The sequence below is a fragment of the Malassezia vespertilionis genome, chromosome 2 (assembly GCF_029542925.1).
Source record: "Malassezia vespertilionis chromosome 2, complete sequence".
Lineage (NCBI taxonomy): Eukaryota > Fungi > Basidiomycota > Malasseziomycetes > Malasseziales > Malasseziaceae > Malassezia > Malassezia vespertilionis.
In genome coordinates, this window is record NC_079248.1 from 1,299,941 (window position 1) to 1,315,991 (window position 16,051).

The window sequence follows — 16,051 nt, forward strand, 5'->3', positions numbered from 1 at the left end:
TTATACCCTAACTATGTACACTATACGGAGGCAGTAGTATCCAATTCAATCGTAGGCACAATACTCGCAAGGAAATTAAGAAAGATGACCAGGTATTCGTCCACACGCACGTTTGTCTCCACGTCTGAGCGCTTCGCAGAGCCCCAGACGTTCTGTAGGGTAGACGACCAAAGGTTTCGCCGTGAAGGTGTCGTGCTCGAAGGGGGGGTATCTTCCAGTTCATCCGCGCCCGCGCCGTTCACGCGATGGATGAGTTTGCGCATCATGCTTGCGTGCTTGCACGGATGAATGCTCGCTACATGCACCGACAAACTGCGCGGCGTGCGTAGAGTTTCGTCCTGCGAAGCAAGTATCGTGTCCATCGCGGCTGAGCCAGGGCTGCCGTGTGGAAAGGGCTCGATCGTGACCGTCTTGAAGGCATGCTCCGATGCGACATCTTCGAAAATTTGCTTGGGCTGCAACGGCACGCCGTTCGCATCGTAGCCCACGAGCCAGAAACGGGGGGTCTGGTAGTATTTGTCGTAAGTAAGAATGCAGTCGTACGACCGCACCGACGTAATACTCGGTTTGCCTACCATGGATTCGCGCCGCGGTGACACGAGGAGCGTGGGAACAAACGACGCAGGGTCTTCTTCCTCGAGCTCCTCGAGTCCTTCGAGCTCCTCCGACTCGGCTTCGGCTTGCCCGCATTGCGACGGCGTCTGCGTACTACTGCGGCGGCTGCTGGGCGGGCTTTTTCCAATGCTGAACGAGGCAAGGCGATTGTCTACTTCGCGCAGTGTCGTGCCAGAGTCATTGCCGCGAGGACGTGCGCGATGTTGCTCCGTGGAAAGCACATGCGTCAGCACCCAGTCTTCGGCCGCTTCGTTGCCGCCAGTGTCCATAGAAACAAATCGCTCTGTATCATCCGCAGTGCCTCCATACTTGCGCGCTTCCCTTTCCAGGCGAGTCAGGCTCGTCGTGCTGCTTGCCGTAGAAGACAGCATCTTGTTCAGGCGGCGCCGATCCCGCAATTGGCTCACACGTCGAAAACACGGCACGCCGCGCGCCATGAGATACTGCTTTTCTGGGGGTAGGTACTCGCGTGTCTTGGACAACTCGCCCGTGTTCCACTGCCACGATGAGTATTGGTGCACGAGAAAATCGCCCGCAAGCACAAACTCTTCCGGCGTAATTCGGCCATGCTCCTTAAATTTGGATTCGCGTAGTACAGGTGCAAAATGGTCACGCACAGCCCAAAACCGAGTCTAGCGTGAGCGGCTCCTACAACACGCACCTGGAACGACTGCATCGCGCATCGTCGTGTGAAACAAGACGGCCATGCCCCGGCGCATGTGGAGGTGCCGCGTGAGAGAATGTGAAGCGACACATGGTCGTGGTACACGTGATTCGCTACGGCCTACAAACGCGCTCGCACCCAGCTTTCCATGCCGCCAGCGACATAGATTTCTTGGATAGAACGGCCAATACCAGCAGGTACGGTAGTGTATCGTGCTTGCCGGCCATCGGGATACGTAAGCTCCGCCACTCCGGTGCGCGAATCGAGGCGCAAGTCGGCACCGTCGAGCAACACGCAAAGCTCGCCGGGGCGTTTGCCTCCGTTTCCACGCGCGCCGTCGCGCCCATACTCCTTTGTGAGGTCCTCGACCAGTTCAGCACACTGCAGACAGATAAGTCCGTTGTTGATAGCATTGCGCTTAAACACGTCGCTGAACGAGCCCGCAAGCACAACAGGCACGCCCGCATATTTCAGCGCCGTCGCCGCCTGTTCGCGCGAGGAGCCCGTACCGAAATTGTAGCCACCGACGAGCACGACGCCGAAACGCGTGTCCTTGGGCGCATCTGCAGGAAAGCGCTTGCGCTCTTCCGCAACGACGCTTGCAAAGCCAGGGTCATAGTTCTCCATCACCACTTCAGCCTGCCTCTCGGGGGTGATGTCGTCCTGGTACGTATACTTTCCAGGGTACAGCGCATCCGTGTTCAAGTTGTCCTGCGGTGCAAAAATGACCGGGCCACAAAAGGATGCTGGAAACATGGGATCCAACGCAGCGGCAGGCGCCGCGGGCGCTTCGCTCGCCGCCGGTTTGCTTGCTTGGGGCGTCTCGACGATGCGCAGCGAGGGATGCGCGGGCCCCGTAGGGGACTCTAGGTTATCCGGCGAGCATATACTGCCTCGTGCGGCACTGGCTGCGACAACGGCAGGCGACGCGAGGTATGCGAGCGCGTTCGGGCTGCCCATGCGGCCCTTGTAGTTGCGGTTTGTTGCGGAAATGCCCACCTCGCCGTCTTCTAGGAGACCCACGCCAAGCCCGATACAAGGGCCACAACCTGCGGGCAAAGGGTGTGCGCCGGCAGCAATAAGCGCATCCCAATCGCCGGACTGCTCGGCCTCGCGTTGTGCAATGCTCGACGCGGCGCCTAGGTAAAACTCAACGCCGGGCGCAACTTTGCGGCCGCGCAGCACCGACGCTGCAGACGCAATGTCGGACGCACGTGAGTTGACACAGGAGACGAGGTACGCCTTGTTGATCTGGATATTCTGCTGCTCAAGCTCAGAGAGGGGCGTGGAGACCTTGACACTGTTCGGCCCAGAGACGTGCGGCGAGAGAGTCGAGAGATCGAACTGGAGGTGTTTGGTATACTGGGCGCCTGGATCGGCAGCAAACCGGTCCGCCTCCAATTCCTCCAAGCGCTTCCAGTTGAGCCTCGCGTGGGTATCGGAAGGGCGTGGGGAAGAGCCGACTTGGAAGCTGAGACGGTCCATGCGGCGAAGCAGCTGCTCGTACCATGCCAAAGTTGTGTCGTCCACGGGGAATACACCCGCAAGTGCGCCCCATTCCGTGGTCATGTTGCTGATGGAAAGGCGGTCGTCAACACCGAGCTCTTTGACGCCATTGCCGACAAACTCGATCGCGGAGTTGAGCACCTCGTCTTTGTTAAAGTAGCCACACAATGCCACAATGACGTCTTTGCCCGTCACTCCATGGCGGAGTGCACCAGTGAGCTCGACCTTGACCATGGGGGGAATCTGCCACCATGTCTTACCCGTAGCCCAGATCGCCGCTGCGTCCGTACGCACGATGGGCGTCCCAACAGCGCCGACGCCGCCATACATGTTCGAATGACTGTCGGATGCAACGACAAGCGACTGCGGAAACGCGTAACCCTCCTCAACAAGCACCTGATGGCCAATTCCACGGCCCGCCGGATAAAAGTCGATGCCTTTTTCGCGCGCAAACGCCTCGATGCGGCTGTATTTCTCCAAATTCTTGTCCGACTTGTTCTGCACGTCGTGATCGAGCGTGAAGACTACCTGATCGGGGTTGCGGATTTGCGTGGCACCAATCGATCGGAACTTGGAAATGACAGGCCCAGTGTTGTCGTGCGTCATCACCGTCTGTGGCTGGATGGACACATAGTCGCCCGACTTGACCCGCACACTCGGGTCCCAATCTACTGCGTATTTCTGCACAACTTTCTCAATGTAAGACTGCGGCGTACCACCAGAGGCCGTCGCAAGCATACGTGTCTGCCGCGTCATTCTCGCACGCAGCGCGCCTCGCCCAACGAGCATCGCCTGGAGCATGCTCGGAGAAGAAATGTGCATGGATTGGTAATGCCGGCGGCCTCGACTCGTGTTTAGTCAGGGCATGCAGCCCCCACGAGTCATACATACACTCGGCCGAGATAAGGCGCGAAGAATGGCCGCCCGGCGGCCGCTTTTGCTTCTCCCTCAATGAGCGTTTGCAATTTTACTCGCAGCGGACTGCGGTCTGCCACTCGCGCCGCCCGCATGGAGCTCAAGGCTCCTGCGCGCTCCATGAGCCTTCTTTCGCAGCGCACCCCCCGCAGCGCTGCGCCGCAGCGCCGCGCCGCGCCTGCTGCTGTGCGCAGCATGCAGACGCTCGACTTTGCCGGCTCGCCTGAAAAGGTGTACGAGCGTGTCGACTGGCCGCTTGAGAAGCTTCAGGACTACTTCAAGAACGATACGTTTGCTCTCCTCGGCTACGGCTCGCAGGGTCACGGCCAGGGTCTTAACCTGCGTGACAATGGCATGAACGTCATTGTCGGTGTCCGCAAGGACGGCGAGTCTTGGCGCCAGGCTGTCGGCGATGGCTGGGTCCCGGGCAAGAACCTATTCACCGTAGAGGAGGCCGCTACAAAGGGCACTATTCTCATGAACCTGCTTTCCGATGCCGCGCAGACCGCGACGTGGCCAGAGCTGAAGAAGTACGTTACCAAGGGCAAGACACTCTACTTCTCCCACGGCTTCTCCATCGTCTACAAGGACCAGACAAATGTTATCCCGCCCTCTGACGTAGACGTGATCTTGTGTGCACCCAAGGGCTCGGGCCGCACCGTGCGCACCCTCTTCAAGGAGGGCCGCGGTATCAACTCGTCCGTCGCCGTCTTCCAGGACGTGTCTGGCCAGGCACTTGAGCGCGCGATCGCTATGGGCATTGCGATCGGCTCCGGCTACCTGTACGAGACCACCTTCCAAAAGGAGGTGTATTCGGACTTGTACGGCGAGCGAGGCTGCCTCATGGGCGGTATCCAGGGTATGTTCAAGGCCCAGTACGATGTACTCCGTGCCAACGGGCACTCGCCGTCTGAGGCATTCAACGAGACCTGCGAGGAGGCGCTTGAGTCGCTCTACCCGCTCGTTGCGCAAAACGGCATGGACTACATGTACAAGGCATGCTCCACCACCGCCCGCCGCGGCGCTTTGGACTGGGCACCCGAGTTCGAGAAGGCCTGCCGCCCCGTGTTTGAGCGCCTGTACAAGAGTGTCAAGGACGGCGAGGAGACTCGTCGTGCTCTCGGGTTTGGCAACCGCCCGACGTACCGCGAGGACTACGACAAGGAGACGGACGCTATTGCCGACCAGGAGATGTGGCGCGTCGGCCACGTTGTCCGCAGCCTGCGTCCCCACCGTAGCCAAGAGTAAGTAGCTGCTGCACAGTAGTCATAATGCACTTGGCAATGTGACATGGTCGTCGCTACAACAAACCATCTTCACATCGCAAACTACAGGCCACTACAGAAACGTACTAGAAAAACAAGAACACTGCGAGACGTAACAAGTAACACACATCACAGGACGGCATCCAAAAATGCCACGTAATCTCCCACAGCCTTTTCGAAATTCTCGCCCAAGTAGATGTCAAAGTGGCCCATTTCGGGGTAGTACTTGATCGTGCCTTTCGGCGCCTTCTTTGCATAGTACTCAGTTGGCTTCGGCGGTGCAACACTATCCTTACCACAGATACCAAACATGATGGGGCATTGCACCTGGCTCGTGTAGCTTCCAGGATATAGCAGCGGCATCTTTAATACAATGCGCGCAGGCACGGCTTCAATCTCCAGCTTCATTCCGGGGGGGACGAGCCCCTTGTACTTCATCGATTCCTCGGTGCTCATCAGCGCAACTTCGCCGGGTTCGCCCACCAGTTTGATGCGTACGGGCTCGTCGTTCGTACTGAAGAATTGATCGCGGAGCGCAAGGAGCGCCGTGCTCGGCAACGTGCGCAACGGAACTTGCCTCGCCGATGCCAGTCCATCCGTAAAGGGGCATTGGCTAACCACGGCACTCACCGTATCAGGATGCGCAGCAGCGACACGGATCACATGGCCACCACTGAAACTCGACCCAAATATACCGATGCGGCGCGTATCGACGTCAGGGAGCGATTTCGTGTAGTCCAGCGCGGCGGACCAGTCTTCCAGCTGCAACGACGGATCGATCAGCCCGCGCGGGCGGCCCGTGCTGCTGCCGAAAAACCGGTAGTCAAACACAACGCACAAAAAGCCAGCGGCGCTGAACCGCTCGCTGTACCTATCGAGCGCCATCTCTTTGACAGCACCCAAACCATGCGCAAGGACGATGGCAGGGTACTTGCCATCTTTCTGCTTCAAAGTAGAAGGTGTGTACAGCCAGCCGCCCAACAGATTGCCATGACTCTCAATTTGTATGTCGCGCCGTGTAGCAGACATGATAAAAGACAGCGGCGACGTGGTCACAGACAGCAAGGGAGGGGGGCGGGATGTCGATGTGGAGGTCGTGCATCGGCTCGCCTTGCTGCACAGCGCTGCTGGGCGATGCCTGCACACCTCTTGTCGGATACTGTAGGCCTGGATGCGCGCGCAAAGGCATTGTGTCGAAGAGGTATGTAGTATTCATGCTAACGCATATTGTAGCTGGCTATTTCACCGTGGAACAATGCCTGCTCGACAATGTGCCGCTGCTCGCGCGCAACTTGCACATTTCGGAGCGTGCGGCACTGTTGATGCGGAACACGATCCAGCGCGAGGCAGCTGCAAAGCCAGTTTGTTTTGCAGACATGGTATATACGATGAATACGTCCGAGTATGTGCCGGGGACACCGGAGCAGGACGAAGGCACCGTTCGCCGTGGCCACCAAGGCTCGCCCATTGCGATGCGCGGCGGAGTGGGCGAGTTGCCGCGGCACCCTGCGATGGAACCACATGCCAACGATATGCTATCTACGGGATGTGGCGCGCTGGATACGCATCTGGGCGGAGGGTACGCCAAAGGCGTCGTCACCGAGTTGATTGGGGAAAGTTCGTCGGGCAAGTCGCAGCTGATCCTATTTACTGCTGCGCGCACCGCACTGGGACGTTCGCATGAGCATGGCCACGGCGTTGCGTTGATCTGCACGCGGGGCGAATCTGCAGCACGGCACATGGTCGATCGCATGGTGGAAATGGCGCGCGCCATGCTCCAAGACGAGTGCAAACGCCGCGATGACGGCGAGGCGGCGGCCAAAGCGCACGTCGAAGCGGGTATAGATTGCATGCTTCGCAATGTACATATCGCGAGTGCTTTCACGTTTGACTCGGCAGAGCACGTATTGTGCTATACGCTGCCTGGACTCGTCTACCGACTTCGTACAGAGTGCGACGGATCGGCTATTTCGCTGCTGGTCGTCGATAGTGTTCCCCCACTGTTGCAAGACGATTTGCTCGAGCAGAAATCGGTGCAGCAAACGACGTACCGCGTCCGGCTCCAGCGTCTCCACTCGCTTGCCGTATGGCTGCGCCGGCTCGCGGTGGGTGATGCACAGTGCCCTATTGCCGTCGTCGTTATCAACCATGTGAACGACGCGTTTGACTTGGATATTGCCTTGGCGCGCAATGCCATGGCCCAGGGAATGCTGCCCGTATCGGCGGATACACGCGTCGAGCTTAGCGCCACACCAGCAGACCCAAGCCAAGTTCTTCCCCTAGCATACTCGACGCAGGCCGCAAATTTCTCGGGCCTTCTCGCGTCTGTTCCTTGCACGGATGCGAGCCCATTTCACGTGGAGACAGATTTAAAAATTGCACAGCTCGGCTTGCTATGGGCGAACTGCGTAAATGCTCGGTACCTCGTCGCTACCGCGATGCGGCTGGACCCACAGGCTGCGCCGCTGCGCCGCTTACGTGTTGTATTCTCGCCTACCTGCACTTCGAATGCGAATGAATTCTATTTCGGCGTTGGACGCGATGGAATCTACACAGAAGCATTCTAGTAGTTGTATTCATAGATAACGGGTTATACGTATGTGCAAAAAAAAAAGTGCTGCTTTTTTTGCTGTTTTGCTCGTGTGCTTTCGCGTACGATCAGCGCGTCTTGACCTTGGTTGGGTCGGCCGGTGTGCTCGACTGCGGCACAGGCCGTGCGGCAGGTTGCTCCTTGTTAATGCTCAACACAGTGCTTGCGTAGCGCGTCACCAAATCGGTGAGCATCAAATAGCCCTTGCGCACGGGCGGGGGACACGAGGGGCTTTGCGTAATCTGATCCAACTCGCCACGCACATGCTGGAATGCGGCGCGGGTGAAGCTGCTCATGTAGAAACGCAGGCGCAAAAAGTGTGCATACAAGAGAGGTGCGAGCAGCGAGTTGCGGAATACAAGTGCACCGATGAGGACACGCATAAATATAACGACCTCGGCGTAGGACACAAAGCGCATTGCACGGTCGTAGTTCTCCTTGACCCAGGTCTGGATCGTCTTGGACAGCTGTCCACCTGCGGGCGTGCTCGTCCCATCCGCGTTCTTTTTTGCGGGAGAAATGGTAGGAAGGATGGTTGTTCGCGTAAAGGTCAATAGATGGAAAAGAGAAAACGTGATATAGGGAATCAAGGTGATGGAAATGGGTCGGATGTACGCCCAGTACATCGCAATCACGAGATACTGTACATTTTCGTCCATGAGCACGCGCTGTACGTATGCCTTATCTGTCCGTGGCACACCAATGCTCTTATAAATAACCACACCGTAGCTCAGTATGGCGCCAATGTACGCGAGTCTGTACCAGATATCGTAGCCTTGCCAAGAAAAGGTGGCCACTGCGAGCAGATAGCGCATGCCTGCAAAAAAGGTGAAAAAGTGGCCAGTGGCCCAAACAAGATGCGGTGCACTTGCTTTCAACTGCGGGTCATAGTCAGCGTCTGCGCCAAGAACAGGCTTCGGTTTGTACGCACCATGTTTCGTACGCGGTGGAAGCGGCGCCGCAGCCCAGCGCCTCGGCGCGACACGGGCTGAAAGCGAATGCACGCTTACGTGGACGACCAGGCACGTTTCGGCCGACACGCGCGTGTCCTGCGCTGCTGCTGGTCGCTGCACACTGTACGCGACCAAGACGGCTGCTCTGTCGGCAGCGCAGAACATGTCCTTGCCGACCACCTATGCAGATATGCGGGGGCGCTACCGCGATCCATGGAAAAATATACACGCGCGGCTTTCCGCACGTTCCCGCGTGACAAACCTCGGCGTCACCATTCTTGTATTTTTTCTTGCCGTGTCCCTGCTGATGAACATAAGGCGCAGCGGCAGGATCGTGCAGCTCGTGGACTCGGCTGGCTCGGACATGATCAAGTGTACGTCGAGTGTCGAAAACCTGCGCAAGTCATTTCCGATCGTATACGGAGAAAAAGACGCGCTGCTCACCCACCTCGTCGTCGTCGCTGGCCATGCGATTTGGAAGGGCGGCGACTTGGACGGGGTGCATAACGACGAGAATTGGTTTTTGGAGCGGTACCAACGTGGCGGAAGCGTAAATACCTTTGTCGAGCATATTAAAAAGGGGTACGTTTCTGCTTGCACGACTCACCGCAGCCTCGAAGTCGCTGTTAACGATACCACGAGCCTGCTTGTATTCAGCGGTGGGCAGACGCGCAACCAGGCATGGACCACGGAAGCTGAGTCCTACTACCGCCTCGCGCTCCAGCTTCCGACGACGCTCCCGACGTGGCCGATCAGCTCGGGCCGCATTACATCCAAAGCTGCGTTTGCGCCGCTGTCGGCGGATGCACCGTCAACCATGGCATCTACATCTCCGTCTGTGATCCAGCCGGTGGATACGCTGCCGGACCTTGCGAATATCCGGATGACCACCGAGGACTTTGCTTTGGACAGCTTCCAGAATCTCTTGTTTAGCATTGCACGGTTCCGCGAGTACACGGGCACCTACCCTGAAAAAATTACAGTCGTTGGCTACAAGTTCAAGGAGCAGCGCTTCAAGGACCTGCACGCCAAGGCTATGCGATGGGATGCAAACAAGCTCGCCAAGGACGGCGAGAAACGCTTTCACTACATTGGCATTGACGACGAGCGCCAGCTGCACGCACAAGAAAAGGACAATGCGTACAGTTTGTTTGCGAAGGATTTGTACGGATGCCACGGCAAATTGCTGGACAAGCGGCGCAAGCGGAACACCAGCCGGCGCATTCCTCCGTACATCAACTCCGCCTATGAAATCGCCGGCCTCGTCGATTGGTGTCCGGCGGACAATGCGGGACTCCAGGGGCTCTATCCATACTCGCTTCCTTGGGATCCACGGGTGCAGGGAAGTGCCATTGGGCGTGGCGCACGGCTTGCTTTGGAGCAGAACGGCGGAAAATTCGCTCAGGAAGAGATTCTTGCCGATGGGAAGAAAATTGTCACCTAATGCGCTGCTGCGAGCTCCGCGTATCCCAACGCGATTTTTGCGATGTCAATAGCCCTATAATAATGATAACATGTGCAGTCAATAGCACGCTGGACGACAGGGGCGTACTGGGGAACGTATTCCATGCGTACTCAATCGCAAACGCAAGGAGAGCGCTGGGTAAGCGGATCGCGCAACGCACCAAAGAGGGGGCCACAGCGGCGTGGCCCACAGCAGCAGGGGAATCTGGTGTGCGTACCAGCTGTAGAATTGATAGTGTAGGCTGCGCGCGCACAGGATGCCTACCAGGTTGCTCGTGCACATGGTAAGCAGGATAGCTAGATATCAGTGGTGCATGTACGTACCTTCGGCAGACATGGGCACGGGGTCACCACGCCAGCGCGCCCAGATCCATGCAGGACCTTGCTTACCAATGCCGGTCCATCGGTACAGCCCAAAGACGCACAAGGCCGCGACATGGCAAGCGAGCAAAACACGCGCAGTGCCCGATGCGCAAAACGCGGACGCGGAAAGAAAACGCCAGTTGACAGTCCACTTGTAGAGGAATGCACGCGAAAAGTCAAACGCGCCAGCCATGTATGCCGGCGCATTGTGCACGAGAAATGGCGCGCCGAGGACCGCCTGCAGCCCACCGACGATCCCGACGAGGCATGCGACGGTGCGCACGGCACCTAGCGCACGGAACAAGATGACACACAGTGCAGGGAGATAGAGCAAAACGTTCATCTTCACGCCCAGTGCAACACTGTACAGAGTACACGCCAAGTGCCATCGCTTCGTGCACAGTGCATACATGCACAGGTATACAAAAACCATCGCGATCGGATCGTTAAACATGCGTAGCACGTAGATCGAGTGCAGACGCTTGGATAGGACAAGGAATAAGAGGTAAAATGGGGGTACGCGTGCAAAGGCGTACAGGCGAAGAACTAGCACAAGCGTCACGAAATACAACACTGCAAACGCTCGCTGGCCGTACCAAAGCGCGTCGCTTTTGCTCATAAACGTAAATGGAGCATACATGTAGAGGTGCACCGCTGGGTAGACACAGGGACCCGATCCATTCACTGGGTCCAGTCGAGCATAATTGCGCTCGCCGTCGACAAACAACTTTGCTTGCGCAACGTAGGTGGCGAAATCGATCTCGGTGTACGCGACGCGACGGACAATGAGCGAAGTGAGTACAATCTCGAACGCAATTATTGCAACGCTCACAGGTAGAAAACCGGCTTGCGTGCACAGTATGCGGCGCACCCAGCGCAGCACAGTGGGCCATTTTTGCGCACGCGCCATGGTCCCAGCGGCGAGCCCCGATCAACACCCGATAATTCCACGTGCCTTTTTTTTTGGTGCGTGCCATCTGCCGCTGCTCCCGCTACTGCGTCGTAAACTGCGATGTCTGCTGGCGCAGCGTATACTGCAAAAGGCGGCCCCCAGCGGTATGTATGCAAAGTCTCTTTTCCTAACGGTCCAGGTCGACAAAATCCGCAGGAAAACACAAGATCCTTCCGGACACAGTAGAGCCCAGATCACCGACAGACGAACCTGACGTCCACCCTGATCTGCACTGGGACGATGATAGCGAGGTCGACGATGCAAGCATGGCACGGCTTGGGCATATTCCCGAGGGGAGTATGCGCAGGGATGCCATGCGTCTCACACGCAAGGCCCGTGCCAGGCTTCCACGCGTTACTGCGTATTGTACCGCGGCCACGTACAAGATGCCCGAGCTTGTACGGTGGCTCGAGGCTCGCCGGCAAACGCACCTTACGAGTGTGCATTCATTTGATGAATGCGTGTATACGACGTACACGTTCCAGCAAGTAGACGAGGCACGCGGCGTGCATAATCCATATCGAAATCAAGGAGAGGACGGTTATGTGAATACGGGCGATTTGCTGGGCATCGGAGAGCTGCACAGCGAGCAAGGTCTGCAAACAATTAGCGAGGAGGGCGAAGACAAGGTACGGAGTTTACGGTATACGCCCGAGGTATTTTTTATGGAGTACGGCACTGTCGTGATCTGGGGCATGTCGGAATGGGAAGAGAAGCGACTCTTGCGCGAGGTGCGCAAGTTTGAAGTTGAACGTCTTGCTGTCGAGGACGTCGAGAGCGAGGATCTGAACTGGTATCTCGCGGACTACAGTCGGATTTACAACGATGTAATCACCTTGCGCCGCGGCTCGACGTACATGACAAAGTTGTCTTTATCGCATGCACTTGCGCAGTCGAGCAAAATCAGTTTGTTTGAGAGCGTGATTGAAGCTACTATTGACACCACCAAGGATATCCCGCGCAGCATTGCCGATAGCGGCAAGGTCGGCATGCCGCCCGTGGATATCATGAAACACATCGGCCACCTGTTTATTTTGCGCATGAACATTCATCTCGTGGGCTCCATTGTGGACTCTCCCGAAATCTTCTGGGCACAGCCGGATCTTGAACCGCTCTACTCCGCTGCGCGGAGTTACCTGGAAATCCCACAGCGCATCGATTTGCTGAATATGCGTGTCGAAGTGCTGCAGGATATGTTACAATTGCTCAAGGATCAGGTCACATCGAGCCATTCCGAGTGGCTCGAAATAATTGTGATCATCCTAATCGTGCTGGAAATCATTCTCGGCGTCACCACCATGCTGGTCGATTTGTATTTTGCGTAGTGCACACATAGCCACGTGGTACTTTTAGGGGGCGGACCAGGGGAATTATTCTTCCGTCCCTGGTTTACCGCGTCCCGCCACGCTTGCGCACCATGTCAACGGTGCAGCCTGTAAAAAGCTGCTCGTATGCAGATACATCTGTATTCCAGGAATACCATGACCCGAGCACACACATTCTTTTTACCGTCATCTTTGGTATCTATGCTTGTGTATTCATCTACTACGCCATCACACGACGACCCAAAATTGAATACGTGCTTATGATCATATTCGCCGTTCTAGAAGTAGGCGCATTTACACTGCGTATATATGGCGAAATCATTGATGGTATGATAATGTTTATCGTGTATTCATGTGCGATCGTACCTTCGATAACAGTGATGTACTTGATGTATGCTCGGTGGTGCAAGATTGCCAACGGGTACTACCAGCAGAAGAGCTATGATATGGGCATGTACAATCCCGTTTTTATTGCCTTTGCTATCGTGCTGTTTATCGGGTTTATCATCGCGAACGTATGGGTGCCTACGTACATGTGGGTGGTGTACCTCGCAATGGTGCTCGCCATTTGGATTGTGGCAATTGTTGCGCTTATCCGGCACAGGCGCAACGTTCCTTTGCAACGCGAAAAGGTGATTGTGTTGAGCCAGCTTAAGCGCCGATTTAATGTGAAGCCTGTTGTGACTAGCTGGAAGCAACTGGACAACATGATGGTGCTGCTGATTGTGTGCATGACTGTGCTCCTCGTCAAGCAGATTTTCCTCACTATTTCTTTCGCGCTTATCCCCGTGTTTTTCCTCAGTCCGTTTTACTACGTGTTCTCGGTGCTTCCGGACCTTGCATTCTGCACGATGCTTGCGAGCCCCGAGTCGATCCAGCTGTTTGAGCAGTCGCGACACATCCCGGAAGCGCGTGCAGAGATGGAAGAGCGTTTCAACGAGGAGCCAGGTGCTTTGAAAGCCGGCCCCACGCCTTTGCATGCTGCTGCTGTGCAAGGACCCGCTTTGCAGTCGCAGGTCGCTCCGGTCGCACCGATTGAACCGATTGCACCGACCGACTACCCGGCTGCCAGTTATCCGGTTGCCAACTACCCGGCTGCCAACTACCCAGTCACTGACTATCCTTTGGTCGCGAATCCTGGCCAAGCACCGCCTACGACCGAGCCACAACAAGTGCTTGGTCATCAGGTAATTTCTATTCCCCATGACGCGCATGCACATCAACCGCATCTTCCTAGCGCATATTAATGATGGGTTTTCAAATGCACTTTTTGGAGATTTCGATCTGCATATGTGAGACACTGGTGTGCTTTTAATATGGAAAGTGCAGCCGCCGGCGCAGCAGGTGTCAATGTGCATCCTTTGCAAAAAAACGAGCCTTCATTTCCTTACTTCATTTATTCTTTCCTTCCTTTGTTCTGGCGTCTTTCGGGTCATGTAATAGCGCCAGGGAAACGCATTTTTAAGGGTGTTTCTGTATGAATACCTCATTTGCGCGCATGTCCTTGTGGGCATGTAATAGCGATCATGTACTCGTAGGTGTGCTTTAGTGCCTCAACTCGCATCTTGCCCGCGCGTTTCGTTCCTTTTGCGGTATTATATAAGCGCAATTTTGACGCGCCACGCCTGCCTTGGCAGCCTAAGCCATTCGCATCCAAAAGTATGCGCTGTCTCTCGTTTGCACTATCAGTGCTGTTTTTCGCGTACGTCGTGCGTGGATTATTGGATACTGGATCGAGTTTCGCTCGACTTCCGCTTGAGAAATGGTAAGTGGGCTCATTTCCATTGACGCAAAGCCTCGTTGAGGATGTAGCGGTGGATATTGCGGTGCTGGGCGTACCAGGGGACATAACAGGATCATCACGGTACGTTTTTTACAGCATGCTGACCACGCAGCAACAAATTCAGTCCGCAATCTATTCGAGCCGAAAGTGCAGTACGGGATATCGCTGACGCGTTTAATCCCATTCTTGGCATCAACCCCTACCTTTCTGAATCCAAAATCGTAGACTGTGGTAATATCGGAGTGGGATCATTGGACCAGTTTGAAGAAGCGTATGGAGCGGTGCTGCAACAGTCTGTACCTACAGGTAAGGGAACAGTAGCAGCACTGCGACCACGCTACCGGAAAGGCACGCCATTGTACCACGCCAAGGACGGCAAGACACATCCGCGTGTTGCGCTGATGAGCAGTAACGAGTCATCTGTGTTGCCAGCGCTGCGTGCCTTGGGTAAGGTTTATGAACAAATAACTGTACTTCATTTCGGCGCGCGCTTGGGCACATCAGGCGGGTCGAACCCACTGTACCAGGCGGCGGAGGAAGGTTTGCTCAGCAATTCGTCAATTCATGTGGGGCTGCAGGCCCCATTGCATGGGAAGAATTTTAATGACTACGAACGCGATAGTACGTTTGGATTCACACAGCTGGAAGTGTGGGAACTGGAAAAGTTTGGCGTAGACGGATTTGTGGATATGATTCGAAAGCGAGTGCGTTCAATGCCCGTGTATGTTCTTGTGGACATGGACGTGCTCCATGCAACAGCATTTGGGACAGGATTGTCGATGCGGGAACTGCGAGCTATTGTACGTGGGGTTTCTGGAGTGAGCCTCGTCGGCGTGGAGGTTGCGGGAGCGGGGGTTGACGCAGCCGAAGCGGCTACCGCAGCCGCTACAATAATATACGATCTATTTTCTATGATGACACTGTACCCACTGGATAAGATGCCATTAATGCCGGAGCAGCGATCGCCGCGGTCTCTGCGGATGAGCAGCACACACCGCACCGATCGACAGCTAACGCGGAAGCAGCAAAATGACCGTGCGTTGGTAGAGTTTGCGACAGCGACGTGGAGCGATTGGGCCGAAATTGTATTGGACACGCGTGTGTTTATGACGCTATTTGCGCTTGTCGCCACAAGTTTTTTCGTTGGTATGCTTGCATCGACGCAGCGGGAAAAGTTCGAGGACACTATAAGCAGTGGGATTTATTTGGCGATACTGGTGTTTATGCTGGTATTTGTTGTTGGAGCACTAGGTCTTTTCCTGCTTGCATTAAAAAACGTGTTTGTAGGGTTATGAAGGGCAGAAGCGGGCATGGTGGCGTGTAGTATGTGCTGAAAAAGATAGCAAATTAAAGGAGAACGTAGAGAAAAAAAAAAGACTAAAAAGAAATTCAAGAGGCGCACAATAAAATAGCGATGGCAAGTGGCAGCAAAGTAGTATACACAACCGAATGGCTGGCGCAAAAACACAATTCACTTGCAAGAGGAACCACGCACATGAGGAAAAAAATTCATTGTAGACACAATACGTGCAGACTATAAACGTTGGCATAAGAAGCTGAAGAGAAGCAGTAGCAAAAAATAGACAAAACAGATAAAGTGGAGAATATAATTTGATGAGAGGAAAAAGGGAATGGGAAAAAGAAAGTATACGAGGA

At 55.6% G+C, this 16,051-nt stretch overlaps 11 protein-coding genes across 11 annotated transcripts; 6 read left to right on the plus strand and 5 right to left on the minus strand.

The window, feature by feature from the left end:
• Positions 1-20: 20 nt before the first annotated feature.
• Positions 21-1,291, minus strand: ATG3 (E2-like enzyme; the record flags this gene model as incomplete). Its single annotated transcript, XM_056206315.1, has 2 exons — positions 21-1,247; positions 1,277-1,291. The coding sequence occupies 2 exons, from the start codon at positions 1,289-1,291 to the stop codon at positions 21-23; spliced, it is 1,242 nt and encodes a 413-aa protein (XP_056062290.1).
• Positions 1,292-1,399: 108 nt separating this feature from the next.
• On the minus strand, positions 1,400-3,586 carry LYS4_1 (homoaconitate hydratase; the record flags this gene model as incomplete). Its single annotated transcript, XM_056206316.1, has 1 exon — positions 1,400-3,586. The coding sequence occupies one exon, from the start codon at positions 3,584-3,586 to the stop codon at positions 1,400-1,402; it is 2,187 nt and encodes a 728-aa protein (XP_056062291.1).
• A 207-nt stretch (positions 3,587-3,793) lies between these two features.
• On the plus strand, positions 3,794-4,948 carry ILV5 (ketol-acid reductoisomerase (NADP(+)); the record flags this gene model as incomplete). Its single annotated transcript, XM_056206317.1, has 1 exon — positions 3,794-4,948. One exon carries the CDS (start codon positions 3,794-3,796, stop codon positions 4,946-4,948), a length of 1,155 nt encoding a protein of 384 aa, XP_056062292.1.
• Positions 4,949-5,094: 146 nt separating this feature from the next.
• On the minus strand, positions 5,095-5,994 carry MVES1_001474 (uncharacterized protein; the record flags this gene model as incomplete). The annotated part of the gene is made up of 1 exon (XM_056206318.1): positions 5,095-5,994. The coding sequence occupies one exon, from the start codon at positions 5,992-5,994 to the stop codon at positions 5,095-5,097; it is 900 nt and encodes a 299-aa protein (XP_056062293.1).
• A 185-nt stretch (positions 5,995-6,179) lies between these two features.
• Positions 6,180-7,532, plus strand: MVES1_001475 (uncharacterized protein; the record flags this gene model as incomplete). The annotated part of the gene is made up of 1 exon (XM_056206319.1): positions 6,180-7,532. The coding sequence occupies one exon, from the start codon at positions 6,180-6,182 to the stop codon at positions 7,530-7,532; it is 1,353 nt and encodes a 450-aa protein (XP_056062294.1).
• Positions 7,533-7,623: 91 nt separating this feature from the next.
• Positions 7,624-8,370, minus strand: POM33 (Transmembrane nucleoporin; the record flags this gene model as incomplete). The annotated part of the gene is made up of 1 exon (XM_056206320.1): positions 7,624-8,370. The coding sequence occupies one exon, from the start codon at positions 8,368-8,370 to the stop codon at positions 7,624-7,626; it is 747 nt and encodes a 248-aa protein (XP_056062295.1).
• A 301-nt stretch (positions 8,371-8,671) lies between these two features.
• Positions 8,672-9,952, plus strand: MVES1_001477 (uncharacterized protein; the record flags this gene model as incomplete). The annotated part of the gene is made up of 1 exon (XM_056206321.1): positions 8,672-9,952. One exon carries the CDS (start codon positions 8,672-8,674, stop codon positions 9,950-9,952), a length of 1,281 nt encoding a protein of 426 aa, XP_056062296.1.
• Positions 9,953-10,276: 324 nt separating this feature from the next.
• Positions 10,277-11,245, minus strand: ALG3_1 (dolichyl-P-Man:Man5GlcNAc2-PP-dolichol alpha-1,3-mannosyltransferase; the record flags this gene model as incomplete). Its single annotated transcript, XM_056206322.1, has 1 exon — positions 10,277-11,245. One exon carries the CDS (start codon positions 11,243-11,245, stop codon positions 10,277-10,279), a length of 969 nt encoding a protein of 322 aa, XP_056062297.1.
• A 102-nt stretch (positions 11,246-11,347) lies between these two features.
• On the plus strand, positions 11,348-12,612 carry RMD1 (sporulation protein rmd1; the record flags this gene model as incomplete). Its single annotated transcript, XM_056206323.1, has 2 exons — positions 11,348-11,391; positions 11,427-12,612. 2 exons carry the CDS (start codon positions 11,348-11,350, stop codon positions 12,610-12,612), a joined length of 1,230 nt encoding a protein of 409 aa, XP_056062298.1.
• A 92-nt stretch (positions 12,613-12,704) lies between these two features.
• MVES1_001480 (uncharacterized protein) lies at positions 12,705-13,859 on the plus strand (the record flags this gene model as incomplete). Its single annotated transcript, XM_056206324.1, has 1 exon — positions 12,705-13,859. One exon carries the CDS (start codon positions 12,705-12,707, stop codon positions 13,857-13,859), a length of 1,155 nt encoding a protein of 384 aa, XP_056062299.1.
• Positions 13,860-14,273: 414 nt separating this feature from the next.
• Positions 14,274-15,690, plus strand: MVES1_001481 (agmatinase; the record flags this gene model as incomplete). The annotated part of the gene is made up of 3 exons (XM_056206325.1): positions 14,274-14,377; positions 14,408-14,476; positions 14,508-15,690. The coding sequence occupies 3 exons, from the start codon at positions 14,274-14,276 to the stop codon at positions 15,688-15,690; spliced, it is 1,356 nt and encodes a 451-aa protein (XP_056062300.1).
• Positions 15,691-16,051: the final 361 nt, after the last annotated feature.